Source organism: Oncorhynchus gorbuscha, linkage group LG11 (genome assembly GCF_021184085.1).
Source record: "Oncorhynchus gorbuscha isolate QuinsamMale2020 ecotype Even-year linkage group LG11, OgorEven_v1.0, whole genome shotgun sequence".
Classification (NCBI taxonomy): domain Eukaryota; kingdom Metazoa; phylum Chordata; class Actinopteri; order Salmoniformes; family Salmonidae; genus Oncorhynchus; species Oncorhynchus gorbuscha.
Window position 1 is genome coordinate 82,429,634 of NC_060183.1, and position 15,867 is coordinate 82,445,500.

Consider the following 15,867-nt stretch of genomic DNA (forward strand, 5'->3'; position numbering starts at 1 on the left):
AAAACATTGCCTACTACACATCTCTCAGACAAATACATAATTTATAAAGATACATTTATTTAAATACTAATTTATAAAGAAAAAAATATTATCCTTCTTCAAAACATTTCTGATCGGCACCACTCAGTTTATTCTGGTCAACGTCACAGGTCTTGGAGGATGATTTGCGTTTCCGGATGTGGACGAAACCAGAAAAAAAGAGGTCTGTCACTAGTTACCACAGCCACAAAGTCGCAATTGGCTATATCTTAATAAAATTTCATGAAAACAGAAATGTGCTTTTTTTTGGGTCTTAATGTAAAACTAGGCATAAGGTTAGCAGGCACAAGGTTAGCAGTGAGGTTAAGTTCATTGTTAAGGTTTAGGATTAGGTGAAACATCTGATTTGAAGGAGATAAAGTGTAGAAATAAGGCAGGGTGGGTATAACCATGATTATGACTTTGTGACTGTGGTAACTAGAGACATTGACGCTAGACTAGAGCAATGGAAAAGTAGACAGCTAGCTTGGGAGCTAACTGCATAGGATGTGCAAATAAAAGCCAAAAACGGTCTCATTTAAAGCAACCCCTTTTGGATGTACAACTACGTAGTTTTTTTTGTGTTGTTTCTGCAAAGTTGACCCTAAACACCGGAAAACATATTTCAGTTTTGCAAACAAATGTTTAGCCGCTAACATCGTAGAGAAGATAAATATATCGGGATATAGGTCCGCTAGACAAAAAGTCGTCAGCTATCGTCTGTGAGTTTACACATAAAGAGAGCAAATATATACACTTTTGTGGATTACGTAAACGTATCAAAACGAAGGTAATTTCATTTTAATTTTGATGTTAGTGTAACTTATTTTACAACAAGGATAGTTGGAGACATACCCAGTATGTGGATTTGATAAAAACTCATTTTCCCATTCTGTGTCTCTCTGTCTGTCTGTGTCAAGGTACACAGACTGACCGTCTGTCTGTCTGTCTGTCTGTGTCAAGGTACACAGACTGACCGTCTGTCTGGTTCAAACTTTTCTATTGGTTGCAGACGAAGACACCGGTGTTGGTTGATCAATCCAACGTGTCACGGGTTGGTTGGGACAGTTCATATCCAAACCGGTCGTGTCGGTAAGCGCTCCACCGCTTCCCAAGTCCTCAAAACCGACAGGCACCGTTTTATGACACTATTTCACGGACAGAAAGATGTTGGCCAGTCCACGTTAGTTGTGTTAGTCTCTCAGCTCTGAAAATAGGGGAAAGGGCTAACTTATTTTTATGTAATGTTATTTTTTTTTGTATTTGCACGTTTCATCGCCTGTGATAGAATTGTATAGGTTACCTGTGTTGATGCCCCCGAAAAAACACAATTTGCCTATAGTCTAGAAATAACGCAGGTATGACTCAATGATCATGTAGCAAGTAACTCAAGCCTTAATATACACAAATACATAACAACCCAGTGACCAGGTGAATAGGTGCTTCGTTATCTTGTAATGACAAACAAGATTTTCATCATTTAAAAAAAGTAGACTAGCTACTATCGAAATAAAAGTTATTTTCAACATAGGTGCAATATCCATAATGTGTCAAACCAATATTCTCGGTGGTTTGAGATGTTGACAGACAGATCGATATTCTGTTTGAACACAAATATATCGGCGTTGGAAACCAATCAATGAAGATAAAAAAATATTTATTTTGATGGAATATCAATCACTTTTATTATATCCCCCTTTGTAGTGTACATTTCAACCCAAGAGTGCAGGTATCGATCTATTAAAAGGTAGCTAGGTGGCTGTAGAAACCAACGGGTATTAGTCTACCAGTCTGTGACACGCACATGGGGCTCAAACTCAGCTCAGTGGAAATGAATAAAAGTCCTCAATGATCACATTCGCATTTACAAACGGATATTTACAAACGTTCTGTCATACTTTCGCTGCCCGTGTTGGCCAGTTAAACGAGTCCGTTTTGTTGTACATTTTCCGCTGTCTTTATAGCGTTTATTTATTCGTCTTTCTATATGCACGGGATTGTCACTTGATCTCACCGGATAAACTGCCTTTTGCACAGCCAGAACTGGACTTTGGGAAACATTCGTATATGTCTATTTCTTTCATACAATTAACGGATTCTTGTTTTTGATTTTTAATCTAAACCTCATGTGGCACAAGGATGCGTTGAAATATAATAGATTTTAATGCAAAGTGGAATTTGCGCGACTCCGGGTTCCCGGTCGTGTGTTGATTGCGAGGAAGATCTCATATAGTGAGTGATAAGGTCGGTACCCCTCCTATCGGTGCGAGAACTGGCGTCCTCTGACCGCTATTTCTTTCCATGTTTTTTAGGTTTGTGTGATTTTGCTAAAATGCATCACCAACAGCGAATGGCTGCCATAGGGACAGACAAAGAACTAAGCGACTTATTGGATTTCAGTGCGGTAAGCAATTGTTATAATATAGCAATGACCGAAACCACGGCACCGACCTACCGGCGACTGTTTGTATTTTTGATTTGTATGGCAATAGATAGACTCATGTTTTTTGGTATTCATTGTGAGGCTATTTCTTTAAAAGTGTTCTTGTACGTTTTTAACTCAAGGTAAACAATACGATTTAAAGAAAGTTCAATTAATTGTGGTTTTCTATTTACAACGTGTTATTCCAAAAATATGTGCAGAGAAATATGATATTGCATTAGTAATTGTGTTGTTTCTATAGATGCGAAACAGCGATTTGAAAATGTTCCCAACATCAATGGTAGTATATCCCCTTTTAAAGTATATTTTTCTTGTTTCATTCTGTCCTAGAATAGAACATGTTGAATAAGTTTAGCTTCTTGTCCTTTTATGCATTCTACTGACAGCTCTCACTGTAAGTAGAACCAGTCCCAGTAATAACTGCATGCGGGACGAGCCCCATAACACATAATAACAACTAGTCGATGCTTTATAACACATATCTTACCGGTACTTTTCCAAAGTCTATGTTTTTATATAATGTTATGAATAACGGATAGTTGACTTTATTCAGACCTGTTCTGGTTGTGGCAAATATTTTGTCTTTATAGAAACGCTTTATGTTCGGGAAGTTTGGACAAGGAAACGTGCCTACGGTCATGTTTTCATTAACCAATAATGCTCGCAACTCTTGGTCAACTTCGAGCTAGCTGTTTGAGAAAAATATATAAAGCGCTTTTTATGTATCAGGGGAAAAAAACATACTTGATAATCCAGACATTTGGTCAGTGTTTTACAGTTAGGTTGGCCTACTAATAGCTACCGTATTAAATTGCTGTTATTTCTGAGGAGTAGGCTATAGGCACATGTTTCATGTCCTAATTTTAAGGATACGTATAGAGTACACCACTAGGGCTTTAAGGATACGCACGAGGGCTTTAAGGATACGCTTTAAGGGTGTAGAATACACCACTAGGGCTTTAAGGATATAGATTACACCACTAGGGATTTAAGGATATAGAATACACCACTAGGGCTTTAAGGATACGCACGAGGGCTTTAAGGATACGCTTTAAGGGTGTAGAATACACCACTAGGGATTTAAGGATATAGAATACACCACTAGGGATTTAAGGATATAGAATACACCACTAGGGATTTAAGGATATAGAATACACCACTAGGGATTTAAGGATATAGAATACACCACTAGGGATTTAAGGATATAGAATACACCACTAGGGATTTAAGGATATAGAATACACCACTAGGGCTTTAAGGATATAGAATACACCACTAGGGATTTAAGGATATAGAATACACCACTAGGGATTTAAGGATATAGATTACACCACTAGGGCTTTAAGGATATAGAATACACCACTAGGGATTTAAGGATATAGAATACACCACTAGGGATTTAAGGATATAGAATACACCACTAGGGATTTAAGGATATAGAATACACCACTAGGGATTTAAGGATATAGAATACACCACTAGGGATTTAAGGATATAGAATACACCACTAGGGCTTTAAGGATATAGAATACACCACTAGGGATTTAAAATACACCACTAGGGATTTAAGGATATAGAATACACCACTAGGGATTTAAGGATATAGAATACACCACTAGGGATTTAAGGATATAGAATACACCACTAGGGCTTTAAGGATATAGAATACACCACTAGGGCTTTAAGGATATAGAATACACCACTAGGGATTTAAGGATATAGATTACACCACTAGGGATTTAAGGATATAGAATATACCACTAGGGCTTTATGGATATAGAATACACCACTAGGGATTTAAGGATATAGAATACACCACTAGGGCTTTAAGGATATAGAATACACCACTAGGGATTTAAGGATATAGAATACACCACTAGGGCTTTAAGGATATAGATTACACCACTAGGGCTTTAAGGATATAAATACACCACTAGGGATTTAAGGATATAGATTACACCACTAGGGCTTTAAGGATATAGAATACACCACTAGGGCTTTAAGGATATAGAATACACCACTAGGGATTTAAGGATATAGAATACACCACTAGGGCTTTAAGGATATAGATTACACCACTAGGGCTTTAAGGATATAGAACACTTCCTTATGCTTTATTATGTTACGGCCTAATAATAATATCATAAAACCTTTTCACTAGAACACATGCTATTATTTATTTATGTATTTATGTATTATTTATTTATAATTATTATTATTATTCCAACAATAAAAGAGTGTCGCTCTTGTAAAATACTATTTATGTTCTTGCAGATGTTCTCTCCTCCTGTTAGTGGTAAAACCGGACCAGCCTCCCTGGGAAGTGGACATTTTGCAGGCTCAAGTATGTCAATCACAACTCATTTAAATAACGCAATTTGAATTGTGGATATTGCAGATGTCGTTTAACATGCCATTGATATATATATTTTTTGTTGTGTCACATTTGTCTTCTTTAATAAGTTAAAATATATTATTGGAGAGGTCTTTTCCCTCTGGGCACACACTGGTTGAATCAAAATGGTCTTCACGTCCTTTCAATGAAATTCCGTTCAACAGACGTTGAATTGACGTTGAATAGACGTTTGTGCCTAAAGGGTTAGCTTTGTGCATCAGATATTACATTGTACGACACACACACACACACACACACACACACACACACACACACACACACACACACACACACACACACACACACACACACACACACACACACACACACACACACACACACACACACACACACACACACACACACACACACAATCAAACATAAATCAAACGCTATAAAGCTGTGAATATCTCTGTTGGTATTGACCGTGATAGTAGTGGGTTTACATGTGCTGTATAGTACATCTGAAATTGTTCCCTCGTCCTTGGACCTCCCACTCAGTAGTCCCCCGTAGCTGAGGACGCCTGATGTCTCTTTAAGTGTCTGGCCTCAATGACGACTCCTTCTCCTCCTTGGGTATTAACAGCAGGTGTATCATACCAGTGACAGTTCAACTATTACCGCCAGTTTTCTGTGGGTTTACGGAGAGCGATGCTGAAGTTTAAACTGTTTTTTTTTTAAACGCTGTTGTGGTTTGTGGTTCACTATTTTGTCTCTGTAGCACAGTGGCAGACATGTTTGTGTATTGGAATAGACTTGTCATTTCTCTCAATAGATAGGCTATTTCTCTCAATAGATAGGCTATTTCTCTCAATAGATAGGCTATTTCTCTCTGTAGATACAATAGGCTATTTCTCTCAATAGATAGGCTATTTCTCTCTGTAGATACAATAGGCTATTTCTCTCAATAGGTAGGCTATTTCTCTCTGTAGATACAATAGGCTATTTCTCTCTGTAGATACAGTAGGCTATTTCTCTCTGTAGATACAGTAGGCTATTTCTCTCTGTAGATACAGTAGGCTATTTCTCTCTGTAGATACAGTAGGCTATTTCTCTCTGTAGATACAGTAGGCTATTTCTCTCTGTAGATACAGTAGGCTATTTCTCTCAATAGGTAGGCTACTTCTCTCAATAGGTAGGCTATTTCTCTCTGTAGATACAGTAGGCTATTTCTCTCTGTAGATACAGTAGGCTATTTCTCTCTGTAGATACAGTAGGCTATTTCTCTCAATAGGTAGGCTACTTCTCTCAATAGGTAGGCTATTTCTCTCTGTAGATACAGTAGGCTATTTCTCTCTGTAGATACAATAGGCTATTTCTCTCTGTATATACAATAGGCTATTTCTCTCTGTAGATACAGTAGGCTATTTCTCTCTGTATATACAATAGGCTATTTCTCTCTGTATATACAATAGGCTATTTCTCTCTGTATATACAATAGGCTATTTCTCTCTGTAGATACAGTAGGCTATTTCTTTCTGTAGATACAATAGGCTATTTCTCTCTGTAGATACAGTAGGCTATTTCTCTCTGTAGATACAGTAGGCTATTTCTCTCTGTAGATACAGTCGGCTATTTCTCTCTGTAGATACAGTCGGCTATTTCTCTCTGTAGATACAGTAGGCTATTTCTCTCTGTAGATACAGTAGGCTATTTCTCTCAATAGGTAGGCTACTTCTCTCAATAGGTAGGCTATTTCTCTCAATAGATAGGCTATTTCTCTCTGTAGGTACAGTAGGCTATTTCTCTCTGTAGGTACGTCGTTTCATTTACATTTACATTTACATTTAAGTCATTTAGCAGACGCTCTTATAGTAGCATAATTTGTATCGTCATATTCAAATTCAAGATTTTAATATCTATCACACCTGCTATGGTAAACTTACCATTGAATATTGTAATTGTGGGTGTGTTCAAGAGCAGTGGATGTGCTACAAATATGTAAAATACATTTAATTTATTCATATATACAGTACCAGTCAAAAGTTTGAATACACCTACTCATTCCAGGGTTTTTCTTGACTTTTTACTGTTTTGTAAATTGTAGAATAATAGTGAAGACATTCAGCACTCTGAAATAACACAAATGGAATCATGTAGTAACGAAAAAAAAGGTTCAACAAATCAAAATATATTTTATATTTGAGATTCTTCAAAGTAGCCACTCTTGGCATTCTCTCAACCAGCTTCATAAGGTAGCCACCAGGAATGCATTTCAATTAACAGATGTGCCTTGTTAAAAGTTCATTTGTGAAATTTGTTTCCTTCTTAATGCATTTGAGCCAATAATTTGTGTTGTGACAAGGTAGAGGTGGTATACAGAAGATATCCCTATTTGGTAAAAGACCAAGTCCATATTATGGCAAGAATAGCTCAAAGAAGCAAAAATAAATTACAGTCCATCATGAAGGTCAGTCAATCTCAAAACTTTGAAAGTTTCTTCAAGTGCATTCGCAAAAACCATCAAGCGCTATGATGAAACTGGCTCCCATGAGGACCGCCAACCCAGAGTTACCTCTATTGCAGAGGATAAGTCCATTCGAGTTAACTGCATCTCAGATTGCAGCCCAAATAAATGCTTCACAGAGTTCAAGTAACAGACGCATCTCAACATCAACTGTTCAGAGGAGACTGCGTGAATCAGGCCTTCATGGTGGAATTGCTGCAAAGAAACCACTACTAAAGGACACCAATTGCTTGGTCCAAGAAACACGAGCAATGGACATTAGACCGGTGGAAATCGGTCCTTTGATCTGATGAGTCTAAATTTGAGATTTTTGGTTCTTTGTGAGAGTAGATGAATGGATGATCTCCGCATGTGTGGTTCCCACCGCGAAGCATGGAAGAGGAGGTGTGACGGTGTGGGGGTGCTGTGCTGGTGACACTGTCAGGGATTTATTTAAAATTCAAGGCTGTCATGTTTGTCATTTATTGTCATGTCTTGTCCCTGTGCTCCCCATGCTATTCGTTTCCCTCTGCTGGTCTTGTTTGGTTCTATCCCTCTCTCTCCCCCTCCCTCTCTCACTCTCTCGCTCTCTCTTCTCTCTGTCGTTCCGTTCCTGCTCCCAGCTGTTCCTATTCCCCCTAATCATCATTTAGTCTTCCCACACCTGTTCCCGATCCTTTCCCCTGATTAGAGTCCCTATTTATTCCTTTGTGATCCGTTCCTGTGCCGTCGGTTCCTTGTATTGTATTCACCATGCTGTGATTGCGTTTCGCCCTGTCCTGTCGTGTTTTTTGCCGTGATTGTGTATCACCCTGTCCTGTCGTGTTTTGTGCCTTCATCAGACGCTGCGTGTGAGCAGGTGTCTCAGTCGACTACGACCTGCGCCAACCCGAAGCGACCTGCAGTCTGTGGCCGCTTCTCCAGTTGTTTTCCCCTCTACAAATCTAGAGGATTTCAGTTATTCCGTTTTGAACATTAATAAACTCTGTTTCTGTTAAGTCGCGTTTGGGTCCTCTATCACCTGCATGACAGAAGGAACCGACCAAGGAATGGACCCAGCGACTTCAGACGCTCGTTACACTGCCGTCGAGATCCAAGGAGCCATGCTCGGCAGACACGAGCAGGAATTGTCTGCTGCTCGCCAGGCCGTGGAAAACCTGGCTGCTCAGGTTTCCGACCTCTCTGGACAGTTCCAGAGTCTACGTCTCGTGCCACCTGTTACTTCCTGGCCTGCCGAGCCTCCAGAACCTAGGGTTAATAACCCACCTTGCTACTCCGGGCAGCCCACTGAATGCCGCTCCTTTCTCACGCAGTGTGAGATTGTGTTCTCTCTCCAACCCAACACATACTCTAGAGAGAGAGCTCGGGTTGCTTACGTCATTTCACTCCTTACTGGCCGGGCTCGAGAATGGGGCACAGCTATCTGGGAGGCAAGGGCTGTTTGCTCTAACGATTTCCAGAACTTTAAAGAGGAGATGATTCGGGTTTTTGACCGTTCAGTTTTTGGTGAGGAGGCTTCTAGGGCCCTGGCTTCCTTATGCCAAGGTGAACGGTCCATAACGGATTATTCCATTGAGTTTCGCACTCTTGCTGCCTCTAGTGAGTGGAACGAGCCGGCGCTGCTCGCTCGTTTTCTGGAGGGACTCCACGCTGTGGTTAAGGATGAGATTCTCTCCCGGGAGGTTCCTTCAGATGTGGACTCTTTGATTGCTCTCGCCATCCGCATAGAACGACGGGTAGATCTTCGTCACCGGGCTCGTGGAAGAGAGCTCGCATCAACGGTGTTTCCCTGCTCCGCATCGCAACCATCTCCCCCTCTGGCTTTGAGACTGAGCCCATGCAGCTGGGAGGGATTCGCATCTCGAATAAGGAGAGGGAACGGAGGATCACCAACCGCCTGTGCCTCTATTGTGGAGTTGCTGGACATTTTGTTAATTCATGTCCAGTAAAAGCCAGAGCTCATCTGTAAGCGGAGGGCTACAGGTGAGCGCAACTACTCAAGTCTCTCCATCAAAGTCCTGTACTACTTTGTCGGTCCACCTACGCTGGACCGGTTCGGGCGCTACATGTAGTGCCTTGATAGACTCTGGGGCTGAGGGTTGTTTCATGGACGAAGCATGGGTTCGGAAACATGACATTCCTTTCAGAGAGTTAGATAAGCCTACGCCCATGTTCGCCTTAGATGGTAGTCATCTTCCCAGTATCAGATTTGAGACACTACCTTTAACCCTCACAGTATCTGGTAACCACAGTGAGACTATTTCTTTTTGATTTTCCGTTCACCGTTTACACCTGTTGTTTTGGGTCATCCCTGGCTAGTATGTCATAATCCTTCTATTAATTGGTCTAGTAATTCTATCCTATCCTGGAACGTTTCTTGTCATGTGAAGTGTTTAATGTCTGCCATCCCTCCCGTTTCTTCTGTCCCTACTTCTCAGGAGGAACCTGGCGATTTGACAGGAGTGCCGGAGGAATATCATGATCTGCGCACGGTCTTCAGTCGGTCCCGAGCCAACTCCCTTCCTCCTCACCGGTCGTATGATTGTAGTATTGATCTCCTTCCGGGGACCACTCCTCCTCGAGGTAGACTATACTCTCTGTCGGCTCCCGAACGTAAGGCTCTCGAGGATTATTTGTCTGTGTCTCTTGACGCCGGTACCATAGTGCCTTCTTCCTCTCCGGCCGGGGCGGGGTTCTTTTTGTTAAGAAGAAGGACGGTACTCTGCGCCCCTGCGTGGATTATCGAGGGCTGAATGACATAACGGTTAAGAATCGTTATCCGCTTCCCCTTATGTCATCAGCCTTCGAGATTCTGCAGGGAGCCAGGTGCTTTACTAAGTTGGACCTTCGTAACGCTTACCATCTCGTGCGCATCAGAGAGGGGGACGAGTGGAAAACGGCGTTTAATACTCCGTTAGGGCATTTTGAGTACCGGGTTCTGCCGTTCGGTCTCGCCAATGCGCCAGCTGTTTTTCAGGCATTAGTTAATGATGTTCTGAGAGACATGCTGAACATTTTTGTTTTTGTCTATCTTGACGATATCCTGATTTTTTCTCCGTCACTCGAGATTCATGTTCAGCACGTTCGACGTGTTCTACAGCGCCTTTTAGAGAATTGTCTCTACGTAAAGGCTGAGAAGTGCTCTTTTCATGTCTCCTCCGTTACTTTTCTCGGTTCCGTTATTTCCGCTGAAGGCATTCAGATGGATTCCGCTAAGGTCCAAGCTGTCAGTGATTGGCCCGTTCCAAGGTCACGTGTCGAGTTGCAGCGCTTTTTAGGTTTCGCTAATTTCTATCGGCGTTTCATTCGTAATTTCGGTCAAGTTGCTGCCCCTCTCACAGCTCTTACTTCTGTCAAGACGTGTTTTAAGTGGTCCGGTTCCGCCCAGGGAGCTTTTGATCTTCTAAAAGAACGTTTTACGTCCGCTCCTATCCTCGTTACTCCTGACGTCACTAGACAATTCATTGTCGAGGTTGACGCTTCAGAGGTAGGCGTGGGAGCCATTCTATCCCAGCGCTTCCAGTCTGACGATAAGGTTCATCCTTGCGCTTATTTTTCTCATCGCCTGTCGCCATCTGAGCGCAACTATGATGTGGGTAACCGTGAACTGCTCGCCATCCGCTTAGCCCTAGGCGAATGGCGACAGTGGTTGGAGGGGGCGACCGTTCCTTTTGTCGTTTGGACAGACCATAAGAACCTTGAGTACATCCGTTCTGCCAAACGACTTAATGCCCGTCAAGCTCGTTGGGCGTTGTTTTTCGCTCGTTTCGAGTTTGTGATTTCTTACCGTCCGGGTAGCAAGAACACCAAGCCTGATGCCTTATCCCGTCTGTTTAGTTCTTCTGTGGCTTCTACTGATCCCGAGGGGATTCTTCCTTATGGGCGTGTTGTCGGGTTAACAGTCTGGGGAATTGAAAGACAGGTTAAGCAAGCACTCACGCACACTGCGTCGCCGCGCTTGTCCTAGTAACCTCCTTTTCGTTCCTGTTTCCACTCGTCTGGCTGTTCTTCAGTGGGCTCACTCTGCCAAGTTAGCGGGTCATCCCGGTGTTCGAGGCACTCTTGCGTCTATTCGCCAGCGCTTTTGGTGGCCGACTCAGGAGCGTGACACGCGCCGTTTCGTGGCTGCCTGTTCGGACTGCGCGCAGACTAAGTCGGGTAACTCTCCTCCTGCCGGTCGTCTCAGACCGCTCCCATTCCTTCTCGACCATGGTCTCACATTGCCTTAGACTTCATTACCGGTCTGCCTTTGTCTGCGGGGAAGACTGTGATTCTGACGGTTGTCGATAGGTTCTCTAAGGCGGCACATTTCATTCCCCTCGCTAAACTTCCTTCCGCTAAGGAGACGGCACAAATCATTATTGAGAATGTATTCAGAATTCATGGCCTCCCGTTAGACGCCGTTTCAGACAGAGGTCCGCAATTCACGTCACAGTTTTGGAGGGAGTTCTGTCGTTTGATTGGTGCGTCCGTCAGTCTCTCTTCCGGGTTTCATCCCCAGTCTAACGGTCAAGCAGAGAGGGCCAATCAGACGATTGGTCGCATACTACGCAGCCTTTCTTTCAGAAACCCTGCGTCTTGGGCTGAACAGCTCCCCTGGGCAGAATACGCTCACAATTCGCTTCCTTCGTCCGCTACCGGGTTATCTCCGTTTCAGAGTAGTCTGGGTTACCAGCCTCCTCTGTTCTCATCCCAGCTTGCCGAGTCCAGCGTTCCCTCCGCTCAAGCGTTTGTCCAACGTTGTGAGCGCACCTGGAGGAGGGTGAGGTCTGCACTTTGCCGTTACAGGGCACAGACGGTGAGAGCCGCCAATAAACGCAGGATTAAGAGTCCAAGGTATTGTTGCGGCCAGAGAGTGTGGCTTTCCACTCGCAACCTTCCTCTTACGACAGCTTCTCGTAAGTTGACTCCGCGGTTCATTGGTCCGTTCCGTGTCTCCCAGGTCGTCAATCCTGTCGCTGTGCGACTGCTTCTTCCGCGACATCTTCGTCGCGTCCATCCTGTCTTCCATGTCTCCTGTGTTAAGCCCTTTCTTCGCACCCCCGTTCGTCTTCCCTCCCCCTCCGTCCTTGTCGAGAGCGCACCTATTTACAAGGTACATAAAATTATGGACATGCGTTCTCGGGGACGGGGTCACCAATACCTAGTGGATTGGGAGGGTTACGGTCCTGAGGAGAGGAGTTGGGTTCCGTCTCGGGACGTGCTGGACCGTTCGCTCATCGATGATTTCCTCCGTTGCCGCCAGGATTCCTCCTCGAGTGCGCCAGGAGGCGCTCGGTGAGTGGGGGTACTGTCATGTTTGTCATTTATTGTCATGTCTTGTCCCTGTGCTCCCCATGCTATTCGTTTCCCTCTGCTGGTCTTGTTTGGTTCTATCCCTCTCTCTCCCCCTCCCTCTCTCACTCTCTCGCTCTCTCTTCTCTCTGTCGTTCCGTTCCTGCTCCCAGCTGTTCCTATTCCCCTAATCATCATTTAGTCTTCCCACACCTGTTCCCGATCCTTTCCCCTGATTAGAGTCCCTATTTATTCCTTTGTGATCCGTTCCTGTGCCGTCGGTTCCTTGTATTGTATTCACCATGCTGTGATTGCGTTTCGCCCTGTCCTGTCGTGTTTTTTGCCGTGATTGTGTATCACCCTGTCCTGTCGTGTTTTGTGCCTTCATCAGACGCTGCGTGTGAGCAGGTGTCTCAGTCGACTACGACCTGCGCCAACCCGGCGACCTGCAGTCTGTGGCCGCTTCTCCAGTTGTTTTCCCCTCTACAAATCTAGAGGATTTCAGTTATTCCGTTTTGAACATTAATAAACTCTGTTTCTGTTAAGTCGCGTTTGGGTCCTCTATCACCTGCATGACAAAGGCACACTTAACCAGCATGGCTACCACAGCATTCAGCAGCAATACACCATCACCTTTTGATTTACGCTTAGTGGAGCTATATGGAGCTATCATTAGTTTTTCAACAGGACAATAACCCAACACACACCTCAAGGCTGTGTAAGGGCTATTTGACCAAGGAGAGTGATGGAGTGCTGCATCAGATGACCTGGCCTCCACAATCACCGAACCTCAACACAGATCAGATGGTTTGGGATAATTTGGATCGCAGAGTTAAGGAAAAGCAGCATAAGTGCTCAGCATATGTGGGAACTCCTTCAAGACTGTTGGAAAATTGGAAAAGGAGAATTGGAAAAGGAGAATGCCAACAGTGTGCAAAGCTGTCATCAAGGCAAAGGGTGGCTAATTTGTAGAATATAAAATAGATAATCTATTTTGATTTGTTTAACCCTTCTTTTGGTTACTACATGATTCCATATGTGTTAGTTCATAGTTTTGATGTCTTCACTATTATTCTACAATGTAGAAAATAGTACAAATAAAGAAAAACCCTGGAATGAGTAGGTGTGTCCAAACATTTGACTGGTATTGTATATATGAATAAATTATATGGGTTGTATCCCAAATGGCATTCTATTCCCTACATAGTGCACTACTTTTGACTGGTACTGTATATATAAATATCTTTAAACATTTTCTGGAAGGAGAGAAGAGATTCTGGCGTGGAAAGTGTCCTGGTTTTTGGAGGTGTTGAATGAGTCAGTTCCTAACTTAGACTATGCTACTGATGCACGGCTTCCTGTTTCTAAGGAGACCACTGCTTCCTGTCTTTAAGGAGGCCACTGCTTCCTGTCTCTAAGGAGGCCACTGCTTCCTGTCTCTAAGGAGGCCACTGCTTCCTGTTTCTAAGGAGACCACTGCTTCCTGTTTCTAAGGAGGCCACTGCTTCCTGTCTCTAAGGAGGCCACTGCTTCCTGTCTCTAAGGAGGCCACTGCTTCCTGTCTCCAAGGAGACCACTGCTTCCTGTCTCTAAGGAGGCCACTGCTTCCTGTCTCCAAGGAGACCACTGCTTCCTGTCTCTAAGGAGGCCTAAGCACTGTGTTGTTTGTGTATGGATGAATGTGTGGTTGACAAGCCTAATGCCAATGCATAGGCCTAGTCTATCAAGAGCTGGATTAAGCATTTAATATTGAATCACCCACATTTAAAAAAAAGAAAATAATGGCAATATGGAATTATCCTAAAATATAATGACATGTAACACTTTCATCTGCTAGATACCTCGCTCACTGTCTGTTTTTAAGATCCCAATGGTTATTTAAGGTCTTGGCAACGTCCATGTTATGCTCCTTGTTGTAGGCTGCGTCCCTAATGCCATTATAGTTCACTACTGTCACTACTTTACTTTAAGAAGTGCGCTTTATAGGGAGTAGGGTGCCATGTGAATTGTATTGTAGGGTGGCAGGGAACGGTGGGATTTGGGTACGAACACTGCTCTACCCTGTTGCCACGCAACTTGGAGTTAGTTGGCAAGCGATAGAGGAGAGGAAATGTTTAATAAAAGTGTGAATTGACAAAAAAAAAAAATGAAAATCCCAAATCTTATATGTGTAGACCGTACACAGACCCAAATGGAAGCTACTTTTATTTGATTTATCTTTTTACGCTGAAACATCAGAGGAGGTGATCACTATAAATCCATCTGTGGCATTTTATATTTTTCTTTTGTGAGAGAAAAGCAAAGCTGTACATAAACAGCCAGTGAGAGTCAGCCCCTCTTCTGGCTGTGCCAGAGTTCCGTTCCGACTGTGTGTGTGTGTGTGTGTGTATGTCTCTGTGACAGAGTTCCACTGTATGAGGAGAGATTTGGGTGAAGGCGGAAGATAGGCCCTGATGGCATGCCATATTTTTGTTCTCCTAATCGGGCATAGCATTATTAAGACACCGTTCAGGGTAAATACTGTCTTAATAATATCCTGCGACGTTCCATTTGATCTACTTCTACACGGACTCTGTTCCAAATGTCGTCCTATATAGGAGGTTAAAAACGTGTGCTGTGTAGGGGAGAGGATGCTGTTTGGGACACAGACAGATACAGTACTTCCAATGCAAGCCTGACTGTTCCCTGCTTTCTCTATTCAACATGATCTGTTTTGGTCATGCCTGTCTGTCAAAAAGAGACTGATTACATTCAAAATAAAGACGAAACAAGGAGAGGAGGGATGCAGTCACCAAACCTGGATTCCATCCATATCGCCCAGCCGTATTCCCTTTCTCATCTCTCTCTCTCTCCTCTTCTCATCTCTCTCTCCCCTTCCCCCCTCTCTCTCTCGCTCTCTCTCTCTCTCTCTCTCTCTCTCTCTCTCTCTCTCTCTCTCTCTCTCTCTCTCTCTCTCTCTCTCTCTCTCTCTCATCTCTCTCCCTCTCCTCATCTCTCTCTCCTCATCTCTCTCTCCTCTCTCTCTCCTCTTCCCATCTCTCTCTCTCTCCTCTTCCCATCTCTCTCTCTCTCTGCTCTTCCCATCTCTCTCCCTGCGTCTCTCTTTCTTTCTATCTACCTCTTTTCTCTCTCTCTCTCTCTCTACTCTCTCTCTCTGCCTCTGAGACTAGTTTTAAATTGTCTTACTCTCAGGAAGCAGAACGAGCCTGACAAAAAACCTGAGCCATGCAGTAATTACTGCTGCGGATTAGGAATTAATGGGTGTTTTAGCTATAATGGCAGATATTATTA

The 15,867-nt window shown here is 43.3% G+C and overlaps 1 protein-coding gene across 14 annotated transcripts in view; it reads left to right on the forward strand.

Annotated features, from left to right (window-relative positions):
• The first annotated feature begins 531 nt into the window (after positions 1-531).
• Positions 532-15,867, forward strand: part of LOC123989556 (transcription factor 4-like) — a 474,938-nt gene continuing 459,602 nt past the window's right edge. For 3 of the 14 annotated variants that reach the window (XM_046290650.1, XM_046290656.1, XM_046290664.1), the window contains exons 1-4: positions 1,840-2,250; positions 2,331-2,422; positions 2,703-2,741; positions 4,736-4,805. In XM_046290650.1, coding sequence (XP_046146606.1) covers positions 2,351-2,422; positions 2,703-2,741; positions 4,736-4,805 — 181 coding nt within the window. In that variant the 5' untranslated portion in view covers positions 1,840-2,250; positions 2,331-2,350. Of the gene's footprint in view, positions 809-1,838; positions 2,251-2,330; positions 2,423-2,702; positions 2,742-4,735; positions 4,806-15,867 lie in introns of those variants that run through there. The other 11 variants (XM_046290647.1, XM_046290655.1, XM_046290651.1 and 8 more) reach the window with 9 other exon arrangements.